Source organism: Andrena cerasifolii, chromosome 2 (genome assembly GCF_050908995.1).
Source record: "Andrena cerasifolii isolate SP2316 chromosome 2, iyAndCera1_principal, whole genome shotgun sequence".
NCBI classification, from domain to species: domain Eukaryota; kingdom Metazoa; phylum Arthropoda; class Insecta; order Hymenoptera; family Andrenidae; genus Andrena; species Andrena cerasifolii.
The window spans coordinates 11,344,640-11,366,001 of record NC_135119.1 but is presented as its reverse complement, the minus strand read 5'-3'; the positions used below and the strand labels follow the sequence as shown (position 1 = coordinate 11,366,001).

Genomic DNA, 21,362 nt, shown 5'->3' with positions numbered 1-21,362 from the left:
GCTCGCAAGGTCTGATCATTAGGGGAGTGTATGTGCACCATTTGCGATGTATGAACAATTATTATCGGTGAGAGCAGGAATGAACGTGTATGTGTACATACGTACCACACATATATATCATGATTTAAAAAAAAAGGTTTAGAATAATATGGGTTGAAGCGGTGGTAATACTGTAACTGAATCAAGTACAGGTCAGCCAACATATTAAAAATGATGGAGGCAAGAGGCACGAACTTCTTCAGCTTTTACGGAGAAAAATTGCAAAGTGCTGGTTAAATTGTAACGCTTTTTGCAAGTAAATTAGAAGTAGGTGTATGTAGTGAAGCAGTATATTCTTTAAACGTAACTTTATGGAACGGTTGAGTAGTTCTTAAATTTGTGTTTCTTCTTGATGGTGAGTAACTTGAATTTGAAACAGATGCGCTATAATATTGATTTATAACGTAATTAGAATACAGTGCACCAGTTTATCTCTTTAAATTAAATGTTTGTTTAATATATTTGAAGTTATCGTAGAAAGAAGGAGCAACTGCAGCGTATCTTACTTCTAATCATATAACTGAATCTTCGAAAATGTTATTATTAATAAAGTATAATTTCAAATTTTAAAGGTAGAATTTAGTGTTTCGCGGTGCTTCGCCCTGCGGCGTATTTAATTCACTTATTTGTCAATAGGTGGCTGCAGATTGCAGTTTTACCACGAACGTTTTTATTACAGTTGGCGGATAAATAATTGGAGTGTCTCGAATGTCTCTGACCTGTGTGATTCTCTTATCATGTCGTCATCAACAATTCGATTGTTATACGTTAATCATGTAAATATTACGCATCAAATAAACTGAGAATTTATCGTTCCCCTCAGTCATGCTGCCATGCTCGATTCGTCCAGCTACAGGGTTAGGGGGTATTACGTCAATTGTTTCTACATGTGTTTTGGGGTTTTATAAAGTATTTCAAACTATAGTCAGCATATTTCTATTTTTTTCAAATTATTCAATGTTGCTTATATCACGAAAGTGGTAAAGCAATAGAATGAACTGACAATACAAGCATAGAATATGCAACATTTTATACATATCTTACCTAATGTAATTCTTTTTCCTTTAACACATTTTGTAATTTTTGTGTACTTTCTAAATATGATAGGAGAATTATCCAGTTATTGTTTATATATATATTTTGCATTGCGATTCTTCATATAGAATATGAATAATGTTCTTGACATATCACTTACATTTTGTATGTAATATATAAATTGCTAGAACTGGTTATTCTTTTTGTTACAGGTGAAGGGCAACAATGAACACAAGAAAATAATGATTTAATCTAGTTAGCAGAGAATTACTCTATTGCAATATCGTAGACACTGTATTTCAACTCATTCAGGCTATTTGCAATTTATATGATTAATGGATGTATAATCATAAAATAATTTATAATATCATTACGCAATGAATAAATATACTCGCTCAGTTATTTTAACTTGCAACTGAATATTCTTGTATTGCATTTTGTAAGAACAGTTTAAACGTACCTCGATTTATATTTGCACTGTTTTAAGACTATACAAAGATATATGAATTAATTGTAATTATTCAGTTAAAGTATTTATTTTAATCGCTTAATCAAACTAATCAGTTTATTGTACAGTCGAACATCGATAATTCGAAAACCTCTGTAAGGCTGCCGTCTCACCGGGCCTTGAATGTGTGCGTACGCTCACTCAAGCTAGAAAATCCGTGTACGTATACGCGATGTAGTAAACAAACCGTTTCAACCAACTTTCGTCCTGGAATCGGCAAGAAGGAAGTTTTTGAGGGTACAGTTGCCTCCAGTAGACATCAGTGCAAGGTGATCTGGTGCGTTTGAATGCTAATAAGCACCGTACGTTGAAATTAGGCGTTCCGCTAATTAGGGGGAAATATTTGTAGCCACGTAGCTTCGTTGCGCCGTTTTAGGGTTTTACACCTACAGGAGCAGTGACGATGGTGCATGAACTGCGCCTGCGTCAGTCACGCACACATAACCACTGCTCCCGTAGGTGCATCCCCCTCCATCAGCGGTAGCTGGAGTCCGCCGATCCCTACTCTGACGCTAGCGCAGCTTTCGTACTGTATTCCTCGATAGAAGGAGTTGTGGCAACAGCGCGGCAGGGAGACAGAAAGAACAGAAAATGTGGCAACTACGCGTAAAAAATTAATCTACATAGAGTACCTGAAGATGTCACCTCTGTACAAGTTCTTTTTATCGACCGCAGTAGTTTCATTAGGGTCCGTCCGTGTACTGGGGACGCTTCGATCGATTCTGACCATAACAAAAATAGAACTCTGTACCTCGTCTGTGGTATAACACAGCTCCTATACTTTTCTCTGTGATACCGGCAGCTTTACCTGCGTCAACGCTAGAAACACACTATGTTTTCCGTACCCACCGCTCAAAAAACGAAGAGGGCGCTCGTAAACCAGTGGTCATTTCAGAATATCGGTACTTCAGAACGGAGACACTGAAGACAATAGGATGAGAGGTCTATTCTATACCTGGTCTGTGATATAACTATATCTACTTAACTTTATCTATATACAACAGTCAGATACACTAAAATATTTTGGCCAACTTTTACTATATGATAACGTGTAAATTCTATGTTAATTTTTTTTGTTTCAATAAAATACTGCAATGATTAATTTTCTATTCCCTCCCTATTAAAACCTGCTCGACAGGTCAGCCAGTCGATAAATATTATCTATCAATTTTTGGTACGTGCAGATAAAAAGGTTCGCCACCACTGCTGTAGGTACTCTATGGGAATAGTGCGAAAATCGTGTATACTATACATTTTCCGGCTTCCTTAGGTCAAACAGCTGATACTCTGCTAGAAAGAACACGTGACAATAAGCAGCGCCTGTTTTAAATAAGCATCACCGATATCATAACATTTTAAACAACTTTAAAATACCAAAAACAAATAAATAGAATACTCAAAAATTTAAGAATACTTTCTCCATTAAGGGATTGTTCTGCTCTAGAGCCTATAAAAATAGGTGATCTTTAGGAATTAATTAAGGGAAAACTACTACATATAATTTACTGGGATTTTTTGTACTGATTTAAGGGTGTCTTAAACGTTAGAAATGAATTTTTGTTTTATAATTAATTATTGTAGACGGCACTGAGGAGTCGTTAAAGTCGTGGCGTCAAAAAATTCACCCAAATCGGTGGAACCTGTAGCACTTAAACCATTAGTCTGAAGTAAAAAACAATGTCAGGTTATTAAAGGGTATGAAACTAGCTCGTGGACTGACCAGAAAGAATTACAAAAAACGACATTCTTGAGAAAATAACGACTCTTGAAGTTTGAAATCACTTTTTCCCAATACTTATCGTCCTATCAATACCTTTAAAAATTACAAATTTTCATTTCTTTTTAAAGTTTTACTGGTTTCTCCACGAGCCAGAAGTATATTTTTAAAAATGAACAAATTTCAGTCGAATCGGATAATAACTTTTGGAGATACAGGTCCCACCGATTTTGAGAACACTGTTTCGAGAAAAATGCGTTTAAAGTTTTACGTGAGCGCCGAGTTACCGAGTTTTACCCACGCATTTTCCCCTACTCAAATGTCTATAACTTCAGGAGTTTTACGAATTTCAAAAAATCCTTTTAAACACGTGTTCCTAAAAGGTTGAACATTCGAAAGAAAAATGAAAAAAAAAAATCGATTTTTAAGTAAAACTTCTTCGGCAATAGCGATCGCACAGAAAAGCCCGACCAACGTGAAAGAGCATTTTTGAAAACCTAGCACCACTCAAAGTGTTTAAACAGACTAAATGAATGAAGGGATACCTATACCCTTAATAAGTATACCCAAACTATTGACCGATACTGCGCCTCATCTGTATCTCTTTAGAGACACCTCGGAGTGAGGTGCCGAAAATTCGATTCGTAAATCGTTACCCATCGCCTCCACACCCTGGTGCAGCAATCCTCGACGAGAGGAGCAGCTGACCTAGGTGGACAAGTGGGCACTGGGCACTGGCCAGGACGGTCGTCTTTGCACCGCTAGCGGCCGCTCGGGCGGCATCCCTGCCCGCAGCTGCGCAGGTGTATCGCCGGCACCTTCTCATTAACATCTTGCCCAAAAAGCCAGTCACGCCAGCAGAAGGATCTGGCACGGTCGAGTCATCCTATCGATCCCCTTCCTCTCTTCGCGAAAACACGCTGCCCCTTCGCGGTAAGCGCTGCTCCTAAGAAATCGGACACCCCTCATCGGCACCGCAGTTTCGCGCATTGGGAGCTGATCGCTGAACAAGAAGATGCAATGGGCGAGGGCAAAAGCGACCGTTCCAGCAAAAGGTAATCCCACCGAGCCGCGCGACGTGTCTCCTTCGCCGTCGCCCCTTCGAATGGCCACCCGAACGGCGGGAAACGGTTTATTGCAGGCTATCGAACTCTCCAGGTTTAACGAACGCCTCGGCAGACCCGTGGCCATCTATTTATAGATCCATCCGCCATCTGCTTCATTTCTGTGTTTTTAAACAGACAATTAATATTCATTCGGAAGTCACTGCAAATTATGAGTGAGCTTAAAAGTGGACGTTTTTATTTGCTTCTGTGGAATAATTGTATCTTCTACTGTTTCTTCTCTGCGGCACCTGATTGTTTAATTAAAATTTTTAGACATTCAGAATTTGTTTGCTAAACTAGAATTTTCATTGCGCACTTCACATCGTGTAGATTTGTTGAAAAAATTAAGTTCTTGTAAAAAAAGGGGTGCATTAGTGCAGGCGGGATGGTTACAGCAGAAACGTTAATAAAAAGCATATTTAATTTAATAAGTAAAATAAGATCAGTCAAAAATTTTAGTTCGAAAGATGGTAATACAACGTTAATTCCTTAATGATGCCGACCTTAAGAAAAGTACGACGATAGTGCGCTCTAAATATGGAAATTGGGAGTTGCAAAGGTATCCGTGCACGACGATGTAAATTTATGATTGGTAGATTCGTGCATTTACGAAGATCGAAGCTTCTGTCACGAAAGGAAAATAAATTTCGAGCGTTTCCGTAGATTAAAGAACCCCACCGACGAATCCCAGTTGACACAGATATCGTACATAACTTGTCGAGACGATCTGTCCAATATTACCGTGCTTGCTGTGATACATACATGTTTAGCAGTATCTGGGCTACTCTATTTAAAAACATATCGAATCGTTTTAAAGAATCAAGGGTAACGAGCATCGAGGGTAAATGGAATCTGACAGGGGTTGTCCATAAATTTGAATCGGGGTTTAATTTCCTGGCCCAGCTAAAAGCGTTTCTCTATCTTAGCTATTCATCATCCAAATCAACCTTAAGTGCTTCTATAAGGTCTTTAAGGTGTTTAAGTATCCTTTCGATCTCAGTAGATTTTGCCGCTACTGTGCGCAGGCGAGCAATCAATTTACATTTGGTAATTTCTCGCACACGAACGTGTTAATGGTAATTAGTTAAAAGTTTACTAATCCCATCATACTGGCTAACTACAGACGGTTTATTTAGAATTTATTTCTGTAGATGGTAGCCTGTACGCTTTATTAGATTCTAAAAATAAAATGCTAAAGGTGAAACACTTGGTGATTGAGGAGGCGATTTAAAAAGGTATTATTACTTATGTTTTTATCTTCTTTATTTTCTTAGCTGAGATTACATCACTTTGATACCTTTGATGGTATTTATTTCATTAAGTATATGTATATTTCGGATACTGTGTTTATAGTATATTTTTTACTTTATTTAACTCTCTAATTTTTAATTGCATTACGGGTTCTGTTTTCCATTTGGTGGGGAGGGTGAAATATACATCTTAAAAGTATTACGTCAAAATCCAAGGAATTAATTAACCGATGGACTTGAAATTTGATTTACATTTTACTTATCCTTAAAAAAGATCTCAAGAAATCATCCCCTTTCGGCTCGAGACACGAGACTACCCCTGTATGATCTTTTTATCCTCCATATCTGATAGAACGTTTATAGCTTCACTATTTCTACAAACAAATTTTAATGCAATTCTTTAGTATTACACTTCTAAAATCCTTAGCAATGAGAAGTAAATTTTTAAAAACGTCTACTCTGCCTTACCCTCTTAAGGGGAGGTTCCGGTCTAGAGCCCATAAAAATAGGTGATCTTTAGAAATTAATTAAAGGAAAACTACTATATATAATTTAATGGGACTTTTTGCATTGTATTAAGGATGTGTTAAAGTATAGAAATATATTTTTTGTTTTATAATTAATCATTACAGACGGCACTGGGGAGTCGTTAAAGTCAAGGCGTCAAAAAATTGATCAAAATTGGTGGGAACTATATCTCCAAAAGTTATTATCCGATTCGACTGAGACTACAACTTTGCGTTGCACGCTTACGATAAATAAACTCTTAGATTTGCAAACGCCTGAATAATATTACTGCCATTAGCAGTGATGTAGAATATTAACCCTCGGACGACGGACCCGGACCATTTCTGACCGATACCGAAATCTCGTATAAACATACTTCGGAGTCAGCTTTGAAGTCCAATTACCTTATTTTCTTATAGCTTATAATATAATACTACTTACTACCTTTACTACTCGGCTTCGCCCGAAAATCAGATTCTGATTTTATAAAAGAAATTTTTTTTTATTTATTTAAAAAACACCTTTCGTGACCCCAGAGTTTACCGTTCGGAAGTTTTCAAGCGACAGGCAAACACACAAACACTTTCTGCTTTATATATTAAGATAATAATAACAGTTATATTTATTGCCCTGCAGAAACTTTTATCCTGCGTTTTAGCGTAGATACCTAAGCTTAAATCTGGGTCCCGAGTGACCCACGTTCATCATCCAAGTAAAGTTAAATACACGGAACCATGAAAGTCTTTTATCTCTGCCAATGTGTTAAGGGACGTATTTGAGAAACAAATTTCCTCCATCCCCTACCAAGGGATCAAACCACCTAAAATCCACGAAATCCAATGAAAAATGTACCACGGAAATAAAGCAAAGACAATCTAGCCACGTTACTAATTGCTTCGACGGGGGTGGTGCATATGTAGCCGGAGACCTTTAGGGGCGCGCGACCTCCTTGCTTCTTTAAAGTGGACTCGCGTGCGCGCAAACCTCCCCCCCCCCTCCGTAAAATGCATAGAGATCGAAATCGTGCGAACCGGCGAGGGCGAAAATACTGTCCAGGGGCGGCAGCACGGCTGCGTGTGCGTGCGTCAACGCCCCGCGGACGCGGACATTTGTTCGCCGGCGTATGGAAATTTGTCGCGGGCACGATGAACGAAAATCGGGGTCACTGGGTCTCGAGTACGATCCCGGCATCGCGAGCACGATAATTCGGCGCACGAAAGGATCTCGAATGAGAAACGCCCGTGAGCCCCCGTGACCCCTTATCCGTCGCGCACCGAAGCGAGACTGAAAAGGGAAACGCTCGATCGCGATTACAAGGCGATCGCGCACCACCATAAAGCAGCACGCACACAGAAACGGATTGGTAAATTGTGTGGCATAGAGCGGGGAAGATTTCATAATGATTCTTGTTGACTCGCAGGGGAAGTTAGGCAACCCCAGTGGCAGATTTTAGGAAAAAGGCCCAGGTGGCAAACGTTCCGAGGGCTCGATTTTTCGGGGAAATGAATAAGTAGTTTACTGAAACCGGACTAAGTGTAGTAGTACAGGAAATAGTATAGTGTTTAGATAAAATCTTTCTTTTTTTAAATGGGGCCCTGGCGGCAATTGGGCATCGGCCACTGGGCAACCCGGAAATTCAGAAAATTATGCAACTTCGTGTGCAAGTAAGGTAGTTCATCCGTAACACAAAACTATTTTTTGCTGGTGCCACAGTGCGATTTTAGGGGTTGAAATCACCCCTTGGAAATATACAGAGTTTTCTTTATAGTGGAATATCTCGAGAACGGTGAGAGATATCGAAAAGAAGTCTAAACAAAAGGTTGCATCTCTTTTTTTATAATTACAAAAGTGTGGAAAAATAATTATCAAATAATCCATAGCTTTCAGGTTACCCCCGCCACCAATCCTTAATTAATTTTAAATTCAGCGTTGACAGTTATAATAGAAGTTTCAGCAGGAGAAAAGGTATATGCTGGTGATTATTTATTTATGCAAGTGGCCTAAGTCATATATTTTTAATTTTGGGATATTTCGATTTCTGCGTTTCTGTGTGTTAAAAAAATGGGTAAATTCAAGTTTTTCAGATTTTTGCGCGGCCCCTTTTTGTAACTGCGGACTCGTATTTTATAAGAATATCAGAGTCCAGGTAACTAAACTATTCTGATCATAGATGTTCTACGGTACATGCCAAGTAAACGACAAATGCTCCTTTATTCGATGATTAATAGCGCCGAGTAGCTCCTGTCGTGGTTAGTAAAAAGCAAAAAACCAGCTATCGTGCACGGCCGTAAAAAGAGAAACTGAGAAGGCAATTGCTCTTCGTGCTTCCTAATGCATTTGCCTCGTAAATCGGTGAATCAAATTTTTTAAATAATTCTATTGGAACTGTACAGTCCAGAAGTTGGCAACATATAGTTGTCGAGATTGCTCTAATTGTAAGCTTTTTCCCCATTGACGTGCAATTTGCACAGTGTCGTGCAAAAGTTGAAAGGCAATCAGGATAACTGTGTTTTGGAGAGGGAAAGCAAAAATTAATTCTTAATTCCGTTTACTCTATTTAATTTGATTCACTTACGAGAGGGGGCAAGGAGCCCTGACACCCCCAAAGAAAAATAAGAAAGAAGATTAATGTAACCACGACTGAAGTAATTCAATAGCTTCGTAAAGAGAAAAGAAAACTGGATTTTATTCTGTAACAAAAATTTTATAATCACCTAATGAATTTTATTGAATTTGCATTGAAAATATTTTTATCCATTCAACTCGGCTTACCCAAAAATTAAATCCTGAGTGCCCCACTGCCTTGAATAGAGAAACTAGTAATCGACTCTGTTCTTGCTTTCTCTTCCTCGTCAGACTTTGATCTTATATTATCTTAGGATACGTTTCGATGCGCCTCCTACAAAACAGAGCTAAAAATATAACTGTCTCGAAACTTTTGCACGCGATTTTTATACAGAGTAGAAAAAAATTGGCAGCGGTGGGATTCGAACCCACGCCTCCGAAGAGACTGGTGCCTTAAACCAGCGCCTTAGACCGCTCGGCCACGCTACCCTCGTGGCAACTCGTTCCTCCATGTGCAATCACACGCTAAGGTGGAACCACACATTCGCCGTTCGAATAGTCGTCCTTCGGCGAGCAACCACATGCGTGCTATCTACCGACGCAGGCAAATGTTCGCTATTCGCCGATTGCCGAATATTTACGCGAGCTTCTGTACGAATCTTCACAGCTCCCAATCGCGAGTCGAAACCATCGTCATTTGCCGAATAGGCGCATAGTGTGGAGCTAGGGTAAAGGACCCAATTACTGGCATCTAACCAATCACTGTCACCTTAAGCTATTTTACTTAAAATAACGAATAAATAAACGTTGTAAAGTCATGCACAAAAAGAATTATGCAATTCAACCTATAATCTATACTATAGATTATATACTATAGTTTATTTGTTCGTTATTTTAAGTAAAATAGAGTAAGGTGCCAGTAATTAGTTAGGTGGCAGTAATTGGGCCCTTTACCCTATACGCCGAATGTGTGGTTACGCCTTTACTTAATCCGTTTCACCTCTACGTTTAAGGGGTCTGGTTTAGAGCCCCCAAAAATAGGTGATATTTAGGAATTAATTAAAGGAAAACTACTATATATAATTTAATGGGACTTTTTGCATTGCATTAAGGATGTCTTCAATTATAGAAATATATTTTTTGTTTTATAATTAATCATTACAGACGGCACTGTGGAGTCGTTAAAGTCAAGGCGTCAAAAAATTGATCAAAATTGGTGGGACCTGTATCTCCAAAAGTTATTATCCGATTCGACTGAAACTTTTCTTATTTTGAAGATTATTCTTCTGGCTAGGGGAGAAACCCGAAAATGCAAAAATGACATTTTTTAAGAAAATAACGACACTTGAAGTTTGAAATCACTTTCCCCCTATACTTTTCGTCCTTTCAACGCCTTTGAAAATTATAAATTTTCAATTTTTACCAAAAGTTTTCTCGCTACCACGAAGCGTTTCGAGATTAATTAAATGTTATTTGTGAATTTGTTTAGCCTAAGGGAACGCAGTATGATAACCATCTGATCAAGGTGCAATTAGGATTTCATTTAGAGTATTGGTTCGTCCGAACTCTGGACATAATCCAAATCTACATCAATAATGAATAGAAGGTTCCGAATCGGGGCCAATTTGTTAGAACGCCGTAATTGTGTGCCAATCACGTAGAAACGCTGGTCAATTACACTCAATCCTCTATTTTGTGGGTCAGGTTGAGATATCGATTACAAAACAGACGATCCCATTTCTTGCTTTCAATTAAATACACGATGATTTAACAAGATTTTATAATTTGTTGCACAATACCGTCGCTTCTTTTAAATCGTATTTTTCAGATTATAACCGATAAATTATTTTATGTACAACGTACGCGATATACATACATATTGAATTTACAATTATAAAACAATGTTTATAAGTGTCTATTAGTTAATAAATGGTATATTAGAAAATAATGGCAACAAAATATTATCCACACTTCGCTACAGGTTTTATTTAGTAGAAAAATAAGGATAATTGGTTATTAAAATGAATACAGTCGAAAAAAGGACGATCCTAATTCCATTCCAGTTTATAATTACAGACTAGTTATTTCTTATTTAACCGAAATTCGGGTTAATTCTTCGTTTAAAAATAAATTGAAAATGTGGAATAAAATTTCTACGGAGGAAGTTTGGTTTTTGTGAAAACTGGTTTTGACGATACGATGAGTAGGTACGACTTGGATATCGCGTCTGTCTACTACTGGCTAACTCTACTAACACTTCAGTGGTCGTAAACACTGCTGGTGGTCTGATTCGAATATGTAATATTAACTGTTGCTGTATTTTTACAGATCATTTGCCCGTTATTACGTTAAAAGTGCAAAGTTTATTACTGCAGAACTTCGCTTTATAAATTAAAGAAGCATGATTGAAAAATATTAATACTTTTTATTCCTTACTTTCTGAAATCCATACGTAAATTTTCTTTCCAGGTGAAAATGATTTCTGATTTCTTTCTTATAGATTTACTCTTCACACGACCCAATAAATAAGAACTAATTGTAAGTGATTGAAGTTTGGTGCTCGCGATCCTGTAAATCGGATCGTCGACGTTGCCAATTCCTACTCAGACCACATCAATTTTTTTCGGGGGATCATTGCAAACATTCAAAAGCAATCTCCACAAAATTGTCATAGATTAAGATAGGGACAGTACTTAACTTTAATTAGTTTTTTTTAATTTTTTTTTCTTCTTTTTATTTTTTCTAGTTCTTGTATGTATGCCACTGTTTTTCTTTATTGTACACATTGGGCTTGTCCCGTAATAAGTAAATAAGTAAATAAGTAAATAAGTAAATAAGTAAATAAGTAAATAAGTAAATAAGTAAATAAGTAAATAAGTAAATAAGTAAATAAGTAAATAAGTAAATAAGTAAATAAGTAAATAAGTAAATAAGTAAATAAGTAAATAAGTAAATAAGTAAATAAGTAAATAAGTAAATAAGTAAATAAGTAAATAAGTAAATAAGTAAATAAGTAAATAAGTAAATAAGTAAATAAGTAAATAAGTAAATAAGTAAATAAGTAAATAAGTAAATAAGTAAATAAGTAAATAAGTAAATAAGTAAATAAGTAAATAAGTAAGTAAGTAAGTAAGTAAGTAAGTAAGTAAATAAATAAATAAATAAACAAACAAACAAACAAATAAATAAATAAATAAATAAATAAATAAATAAATAAATAAATAAATAATTCCCTTTAATCTGTTAGCGGAGTCATTTCTCGATAAGAAGCGTATCCAGTGTACTTAATAGTACTTATACACTTAATAATAATTATAAAAGAATCGACCCGTTTCGTCCACAATAAGACCGACATTTTTCGCTTTCGTTACGAATCGAACTTCCTTTACCCAGCCCGGAAGTATTCTCCCATGACGAGTTAGTTAATTCATCCCACCCAACGGCGAGGAATTTTCCTATGACGAGTTAACTCGCCTCCGCTAGTTAGCAAGTGAATAATGCGATACGAGTTCAAGGATCACTATTTCCACGAAATAAAACGTTCGCGCAGATTTCGATCGGGCGACTCATCGACTGCGTTTCTGGTACGATAGTCACTGGTGTAATAGCTCTAAACGTTTCCGTGCACGTGAGCCATTAGGCTGTAACGAAATTTCTTTTTCAGAGCTCCTCTTCGTAGATCGATGCGTCGCGTCTAGGAGTCTCGCTGCGAAGGCATGTAGCCTCGTACCACCCTCTTCTCCTTCCTCGTTCTACCCTCTGCGCGCTCGCCGACTCGCCTCCTCTTCAACCCAACCCTCATCCTCTCCCGCAGCTTCAGTTTCGCCGTCGAAAGATTTCAGTCCGTTCCGGGCATCCACCCGGGTCGGTGCTCCAACTTTCTCGCCTTCCTTCGACTCGACAACCCTCCACGAGCCATCAACCCTCTCGACGCTCGTGAAATTCCAATTTCCAATTGTTCAAAACATTCGAACCTGTACTACGCACTCTTACGAGCCACTTGAATTTCAAATTTCAACGCAATACATTTCGATGTTAACATAATCCTAATGATTCGTGATCCAGGGTTTTGAATATCAACTACTTCGAAGTCGTTGAATTTGTGGGTAATTGGCTTGACACTCGTGATCGTTCCAAGGGTATCTTCTTACGAACGTGGGCGCGAGATTCTTTGCGTTCCATTGGGATTCGCCGGTTTGCCAAATTTTATACAGTGGCGAGGGTAACTAACCCGGTTTCATGAATGAAACTTGCGTGTAAATGCGGACGGCTTTCTTAAAGTAGGTGGAGGTTGAATGACCAATTGCCGAAGAAACCGATAGCATCGCTCGGGTAGGGTAAACACGGTGTGGGACGTAATTTAGCGATGCGATAACAGTAGTCGGTATTTCATTAGCCTAAAAGATAAAACGGGATGTATATTTCCTGCGACGTGAGCTGGGATGAAAGCCACGTTTCTCGGTCCCTGCTCAATTTGTCCGGCGAGATTGTGCATTCAGTGGTTAATATTAGAAGGACGTTTTAAAAACATTGGTGTCGGTGAACTTTCGAAACACCATCGATCCTCGTGCAAGTAGTAAGAGACTTGGACCAATACGCAGGCAAAGGTCCTCCCATGGTGTCGACAAATCGCCCTCGGACACTGAGCTAGCGCAGGGCAAAAGCAAAGGGCGGAAAAGCAAATCCAAGGAGAAATGGCCACTCCTGGAAGGGTTGACAGTGGACGAACTGGCTCGTTATCGAAGAAGGCGTGTTCAAGGTCAACCCAGGGACAATCTTCCACTCTATCCTGAGTTACAAGACAAGGTACTCGTCTCGGAGTATCGCGAAACCTTCCGAGCGAGCAGCGAGGATTTGCTAAAGGTTGGTAGTCTCAACGAAATTACAATACCTCTTAACGTTCTTTTACAGACATTCGCGTAACAAATAAATGTGATTAGACGAAATTTAACGTGTTTCTTGCCGCGTTTGTTAGCAATGGTCAACGGTACCTATAGGGGATGAAGTTTTCTATATAAAAGAAAATTCATTTTGAAATTATTTATTTAATTTTTTGCCACTTCTTGAGGGCATACGAAGAACCTGAATTTCTGGGGTGGCATGGAACGTGTTAAAGATAAGGGTATATCATAATAGATGGCACAACCAGGGATGTGGTAATTCTACACTGAATAAATAAATGGGGGATGTAGAATAGAACTTGTTTCTAAAAAGCTTAGATTCTTGAGAAAATTGATTTTGCAAACTCGTCTGGTACATATGCACGTGGCTGAATATTAGCATTTGAATTTATTAGTCGATACGGTTCCACTAAGTAGAAATGAAATTCCTGAATTATTAGGTACTATCAAAATACACCCGCGATTTGTTTCGGGCCTAAGAGATATTAAAGACTCCATGAAAACACAGTTCACTCCTTTTCACCAACCCCTTAGGGGTTGATTAGGGCAAAATCCTGAAATTGGTTTTTAGGTATTTGTGTCGGTAACCTTTCGAAGTAAAAACCAAGTTGATATCTAATCGTGCCTAAGAGATTTTGAAGAATCCGTGAAAATACATTTCACCCCATTTCACTCCCTTAGGGATTGGTTAGGAAGAAATCCTGTAATTGGTTTTTATGTATTTATGTGGGTAACCTTCGAAGTAAAAACCAAGTTGATATCTAATCGTGCCTAAGAGATTTTGAAGAAACCGTGAAAATTCATTTCACCCCTTTTCACTCCCTTAGGAGTGGGTTAGTAAAAAATCCTGAAATTGTTTTTTAGGCATTTATGTGGGTAATTTTTGTGAGTAAGAACCAAGTTGATATCTAATCGGGCCTAAGAGATATTAGGGAGTCCGAGAAAATACATTTTACCCCTTTTCACCCCTGGGGGAAAGAATTTCCAAAAATCCTTCCTTAGTGGGTGCTTACGTCATGAAAACAATGTACCTTCCAAACTTCACGTTCCTAGGTTAAACGGTTTGAGCTGAGCGTTGATGAGTCTGTCAGTCAGTCAGTCAGAACTTCTTCTTTTATATATGAAATATAATCCTTGTGCGAAAATAAGTTCAAATTGTAGAGTAACTCTTTCTTCGAGAAAATCGATGTTTAGTCGAGTACGTGTGTAGGTACTCAATAGATCATCAAAATCGAATTTATCAAAAATAAATTCTTATTCGAAAAAAGTTATTTTACACTTTCGGATTATTTTTACACATGGATTCATTTCAATCGTAATTATACCATATTTACTAATACATTCCGCTGGTTTTTAGTCGAGTGCATACATATGAGGCGAGTTTTCAAAATCGTTTATCTCGGAAACGAAGACTCCTGTGAATTTTATTTTTTCACGAAGCTTCACCACTCTTTCGGTTGTACCACCTGTTACGAAATACTGTATTAGTATCCAAGACGATCCTTTACGAAAGTGAAATCTAATAAACAAAAATTCACTAAACAACTGATTATCGTCAACCCTTATCGCAGGAAAATACCTTGCTGGAAGTAAACAAACGGACCGAAGATTCTCAGCCGAAGGGTGGTTCAATCGAAGACGCGCAACCCTCAGAAACAGAAGAGCTTCAGAAACTAGAGACGAAAATCATCGAGCTCCCACCGGAAACTAAGGAACCTGCGACTTCTTTGGCAGAAATTGACGACGACAAAACGATGGAGACCGAAACTGTAAACTCCAAGTTCACTACCCATGTAAACCCATGTAAACGACCATCACTCATTAGGAGGTAAATTTTTAATTCAATTGAGAATCTTTCGACTCTCTGCACGAAACATCTATTCCCCCCCTGTATAAGTCTGGACATTTTAATTTGACTCCGAAATTGTGCGACTCGCCCCGTAATTAATAGAAGACAATTAAAGACTCCAATAATTTATTTTTCTATAAAATACTTGACAATTACAGGTCAATACGTTACTCGCGTTAACAGAAAGTTACATATCCACCGAACATTTTCGTTCACCCTTCCGAGTACTATGTACCTGCCCCGAATTTTGAAATTCTTTCTTAGAATCATCCAGCGTGAAATTAGCCGTTATAGTGGCATACCACAGCCGCAGCTCTTTCTACTATTCAACTTGTTTAATTTCTCGATTCAATAAAAGAGGGACTACTTTAAAGCGCGACGGGGAATTTTACACGGACACGGAAACGTATTCGTCGTACGTAGCCCACGAGGGACAGCACAGGCCTGAACTAGCACGCCGACCCACGTCCCTGAAAATGGAGGGCGAGCTGGACACGACCACCGAAAAGTGCGAGAAATTCATTCAATGGCTGAACGTCAGCCGCCCCGAGCTCACGCGTGTCCCCACGCACTTAAAGCTCGAGGGTGAATTCGAAACTGTGACAGAAAGTCACGCCAATTACGTGCCATTCGTGGGGGTGCGAAGGCCGGAATTGTTGCGGCAGAATACGAACTTGAAATTGGAGGGGGAGTCCAATTTCGTGCCGGAGTACACTGACGTCTTCAGGAGACACGACGGCAGAGGTGACGATCGAAAATTCTTTAACTACCACCTTGGAAAGAGCAATGGTGCAAAATGGCCAATTTTAAGTATTAAAGGATGTTTAGCTAGCGAATTTTGGGGGACCTTATTTTTCACGTTATCCTTTTTAGGCACGGTTTAAATTATCGACTTTGAAGTCACCAACTTCCATTTTTCAACCCGATGCACCTTCCCCTTTTTTGTCATTTGTTACGACTTCTCATCAGATGACTTCGAATCCCTAGAACCTGCAGATTTATGACTTGCAAACATTTCACGCTGGGCAGCACGGGCCAAGTTGGCCATTTTCTACCATTCTGAAATTGGCCCCTTTCGAACGCTAAACTTTATTTCACCGTTTCACGTTACAGAACGCTGTCAGCCAGTGAAGCCGGAATCTCATCTCAGGGCGGGGAAAAACCTTTTCCAAAGCACGGAGAACAGTGAAAATTTTACTAATCCGCGTACGAGGGAAGAGCAGTCGATGAGTGAATTGAAAGCGGACGCTCAAGGAGAAAAGAGACGAAAGGAGCAACAGGAGAGGAAGAAGAAAGAAGATGAGATGAAGATGTTGGTCTCGAAGTTGGAGGACTTGAAGGGACCGGCGCTCGAAATTCCTGAATACAAAGACGCATATAAGGCAGATTTACATTTCTTCGTATCAATTTCGTCGGACGTTAATGATTAATATAATTGCAACAGAGAATTCCTTTGCAGGATTTCCCGCGAGAGCGTCCCAAGATCGTGAAACCCGACGACGAGATTGGGCGAGCAGATGGCTCTAAAGTACCTTCGTCGCCCGCGCCGAATTTTTCAATGAAAATCGACCAGGACCCGGAATACAAGTCGAAATACTTGGAATATCAAAGGGATCACCCTGTGTATCGAAAGCCACCGCTAGCTGTGAGATCGACGTTGATCCCGTCGGAGCATAATTTCGGTAAACAAGAATCCAAACGATGCGATTACGAACTTACCAGCGAAGTGAGATCGCAGTACGTCCCTTACGGCCGCGTGCCGAGAGTCGAGCCTATGAAAATGCCAGCGAATTTGCGTTTAGAGGGAAGCATCGACCTAGAGCCGGAATATAAAACGGCTTACTGCGCGAAACGCGAGGGCCCGTTGTGCACCGAGCCGAGAATGCATCGCAGACGGGATCGCAGCCTAAGTGCTTCCAGGCGAAAGGAAAACTATTGGATGAACAATAACGCTGAGCAGTTTGGGTGCGTGAACGCTGCCCAAGATCAGGACGCGTTTCAAGTGTTACACACGCGGATTCACGAGGAATATGTGTGCGCAAGACCGCCGTCGGGTAGTCGAAGGTTCGTGTATCGTACAATCGTTGTGCTTCTTTTAATTCAGGACCTTGCAGCAAGAGGGGTGCAGCTCCATATTTACCAACTTCTAGTAAATTAGAAAAAAAAAACTGTTTAGAAAATTATTGCTTTGAGTTAACATTAAAGAGAGACCACTAATTGAAAAATATATTTTTTCTATTTTGGCGAAAAAGAAATATTAATATTAATATTTCAAGTTGTCTTGCTTTAGAAATTATAATATTAATATTTTTATTATATAATATTTTTTAGCCGAAATAGAAAATATATATTTTTCAATTAGTGTTCTCTTTTTAATGTTGAGTATAAATATTAATATTTCAAGTCAGTTAATTGGAAATTTTTCTGTTAAGCACTTCGTGAAAGCAGCACAGTGGATGGTTCACATTTTTCTGATAAAAATACATACATAAGTCCAAAGACGACTTCATTCGGATTGTTCTTAATTATACGGACTTTGAATCAGTTCTGAATTCCGTAGACTGATTGTACATTACGTATAAGTAAAATATTATAATAGAATTTCTCTGCAGAAATTGAAATTTTCACTGAAGCGGCCAAGTGCAAAATGATCTTGCACACGTCTTCATTATTTACTCTACACTTTTTGACTTCTAAACTTTATAATTCTTTGTATTTGAAAAGTGGAACCTTAGATTACAAGATGACGCAGGACTTTTAGATTTCTCTTAACACAGAGAATGTATGTATAATACATGTGGTCTCTCATTATTTTGAAACATTCTTGTACGTGTACTAGAGAGGATAGAGCACGTAAAAAAGTTGATACCAGAATATTGTTGTTGCTTTCACTATGACAATAATGCCCGTCGCACATTTTAGCGAAACGCAGTGAAGCGAATCGAAAAAATTAATAATAATTCATTGATTGTCGCTGCGCTTCGGTTATCAATTGTTTATAAACTTTTTTGAAACATCGATGGTCCTAAAGGTATGGAAGCTTCAACTTCAAAAAGATTAATTCATGAATCACCACGCTTCTCTTTTTAAACTGAGTGCAAGATCAAACGCAATGAAAATATTGAAGTGCACGCCTTTATGCCTTTAGCTGGTCCATGCTACGTGTGCATAAAATAACTGACACGAATACAGTAATAATAATAATAATTTAGGGGTTCGAGAACTTCGCTGACACAGAATCAAAGGCCAACACCGCTAGACACGGCAGACTGCAACACGTTAAAAGATGCTTCACCCAGTCCAACTTATCGGCTTCATGTCTGTAACGTTGACGACGAACCACAAGGTTTCCGGCGCAGACGTTCGCCATCACTTCAGTCTTCCGGAAGGGTTTGCAATCCTTCGCCTGATCGTGCACTTCAAAATGATGTTATCAGGCCATATTCTCCTAGTTTTGGCAAAGGCACTAAGCAACACACAAACAACCAATCATTTGTTGTTTTGGATAATGAAATTCTTGACAGAAACAAAAACGAAGTCCGCAGGAGGAGAGCAGATAGAAATTACAATATCGACGGCACTCTTCCTCATTCTAAGGGAAGAACTAGAACTACGACAAATTGGATGCCACCATGGTATGATAGTACAAATACTATTTGAAGTAACAAATGCATCCTAAACAGTTTTCGTTCGCTGTATATAACAGAAACGAATGGCTTTGCAGTTTATAATATCGACCTAAAGTAATGAAACATTTTTGTGAACGTAAAATATATAGGAATAAGTATTTCTTCCAAACAATACACATATATGCATATGCGATTTAGCATAATAACTAGCGCGACATCTATTAGACATTACTTTCAACATACAACATTCTACGGAACAATAAAGAGTAGTAAATACGTCAAACCTTGTATGGTACGAAATTTGTGAAACTATGTATTCATTTATACAGACATACGTAGAGATCAATATTTATTTTCTAGCATGTACGCGTATGCTCAGGTATACAGGACATTATGTAAAGTGTTACAAAATGTTTACTCTGAAAATATTAAGAAGAGGGACGAAATTGTTTTGTTTTTTTAAAAATTTTCATTTTTTAAGATGCCAACTGCTAGGTCAATATACGCAACACTTCTTATAGGGCCAAAACTCCAGTTGAGAGAAAATCGAGTTTAAAAATTGCATTGGTTACGCATGCACCGTTGACGTGTGATTTATGTAGTACACATATGGTTTCAACTACTACTTTAATTTGTACTTGTTACTTCTATTTTGTTGCTACTTTTATTTGTACTGTTCTTTTATTTAAAACATTAACTTTTGAAGGTATTGATAAATCATTGTGTTTCGTCGTACTTTAGTACGGAAATAAGAAACTTGTGCATGATTGATAACAGAGAGCAAATAATTAATAATCAAATATTTAGCGATTTCGTAGACCGGGAGCAACTTGTAACAGTTTCCATGAAATGCTCTATATAATTGTACATGACATATGATAATTATAATTTATACATTAGTAAATAATAGCATACTAGATATTTATCCCACCTCCGATATTTAGGGTAAAGGTACCAGTAGTTGACCATGCATCAGTAGTTGGCAACTTTCCAGAAAAACGTGAAAAATAAGGTTTTTAGAAGTGGCGAACTGTGGGTTAATACCCTGATGAAGCCGCTGCACGCTGTTGAAAAGAGATAGTAGCACTTCTAAAAACCTTATTTTTCACGTTTTTCTGAAAAGTTGTGAACTACTGAATACTTACATGGTCAACTATTGGTAACTTCACCCTGTTCCAAAAAAATTATACCCTAAAATGTTTGTGTTTACGATTTAGGACAACGTACATACTGTAAACAATACAGGATTAATGTAATAGTAAACAAATACTGCCAATTTTATGATATTGCAATGAAATAGATTAAAAGTTACAGAAAATATAAAGTCTTCCTTAGATCTCCTCCTTTCTTTAACCATCTGTTTATATAAAAACAATAATTGCGATTATAATTTTAAATTAACATAATTCTATCTTGTAAAACTTTATAAATCCCTTTCATCCTTGTATATTGCATTCCTTTTAAAGATAATAAACAGGTAACGTACATATTACTTCAAATTTGAAGCCTTTATGTATTTAATTTACAACTTTTTGAAGAACATAACTTACTCTCCAATTGTCAGCGTATGTTCGTAATTTGTCTAAGACACGTATGGGACGGTAATTCACGTTACCAGTTCTCATATTACTTTTCATATATACTTCTCACACTTACATATTCATAAGCTCAATCAGGGGCGGATTTAGAGATTTGGTGCACCTAGGCTAACAAGCGTCTGCCGCCCTTTGTGTGAAATATCATCAAATACTTTAATTTAAAAGAGTGGAGACAATTTTAAAATTAATTTAATGTGATAACTCACGTATGAGTTATTGCTAATTTGCTCCGTGAAGAAAGTGAATTGTTATTAAAGTTGTCTCAAGTCTCTGTGGTTATACCTTCTCTTTCGCCAAAAATTTGCTGCCCTAGGCTGTAGCTTGCTTAGCCGATATGCAAATCCATCCCTGAGCTCATTTATTTAGGATACTAAAAGTGTTACTTAGTAATATTTTAACACTACATATCCTTATAAGTTTTACTGCATAGAGAGCATGGTTAAGGAGGAACCAATGGTACGCTAAGGATTCTGTGCAGCATAGTGTACCATTGGTTTCTCCTTAACCACGCTCCATCCAAGGGACCCGCCTCAGGTCTCAACTTTCGAAAATCAGACTATAGAAAGATAGGGTTTGTTGCAAATAAAATATCACTGCTTGACAGTATTAAAAGAATGTTTGTTTTAAAAAAAGCACCGTCCCTCCCCTCGCTATAGAG

General features: G+C 38.1%; 1 protein-coding gene, 1 long non-coding RNA gene and 1 other non-coding gene across 3 annotated transcripts; 2 read left to right on the top strand and 1 right to left on the bottom strand.

Annotated features, from left to right (window-relative positions):
- The first annotated feature begins 56 nt into the window (after positions 1 to 56).
- LOC143366446 (uncharacterized) lies at positions 57 to 1,494 on the top strand. Its single transcript, XR_013084733.1, has 2 exons — positions 57 to 815; positions 1,287 to 1,494. It is a non-coding gene; the product is annotated as an uncharacterized LOC143366446 (long non-coding RNA).
- A 2,367-nt stretch (positions 1,495 to 3,861) lies between these two features.
- LOC143366425 (uncharacterized) lies at positions 3,862 to 20,424 on the top strand. Its single transcript, XM_076807509.1, has 7 exons — positions 3,862 to 4,354; positions 13,329 to 13,590; positions 15,200 to 15,456; positions 15,836 to 16,221; positions 16,591 to 16,859; positions 16,937 to 17,541; positions 18,690 to 20,424. The coding sequence occupies exons 1-7, from the start codon at positions 4,320 to 4,322 to the stop codon at positions 19,135 to 19,137; spliced, it is 2,262 nt and encodes a 753-aa protein (XP_076663624.1). The 5' UTR covers positions 3,862 to 4,319; the 3' UTR covers positions 19,138 to 20,424.
- On the bottom strand, positions 9,135 to 9,216 carry Trnal-aag (transfer RNA leucine (anticodon AAG)). Its single transcript has one exon. It is a non-coding gene; the product is annotated as a tRNA-Leu (tRNA).
- Positions 20,425 to 21,362: the final 938 nt, after the last annotated feature.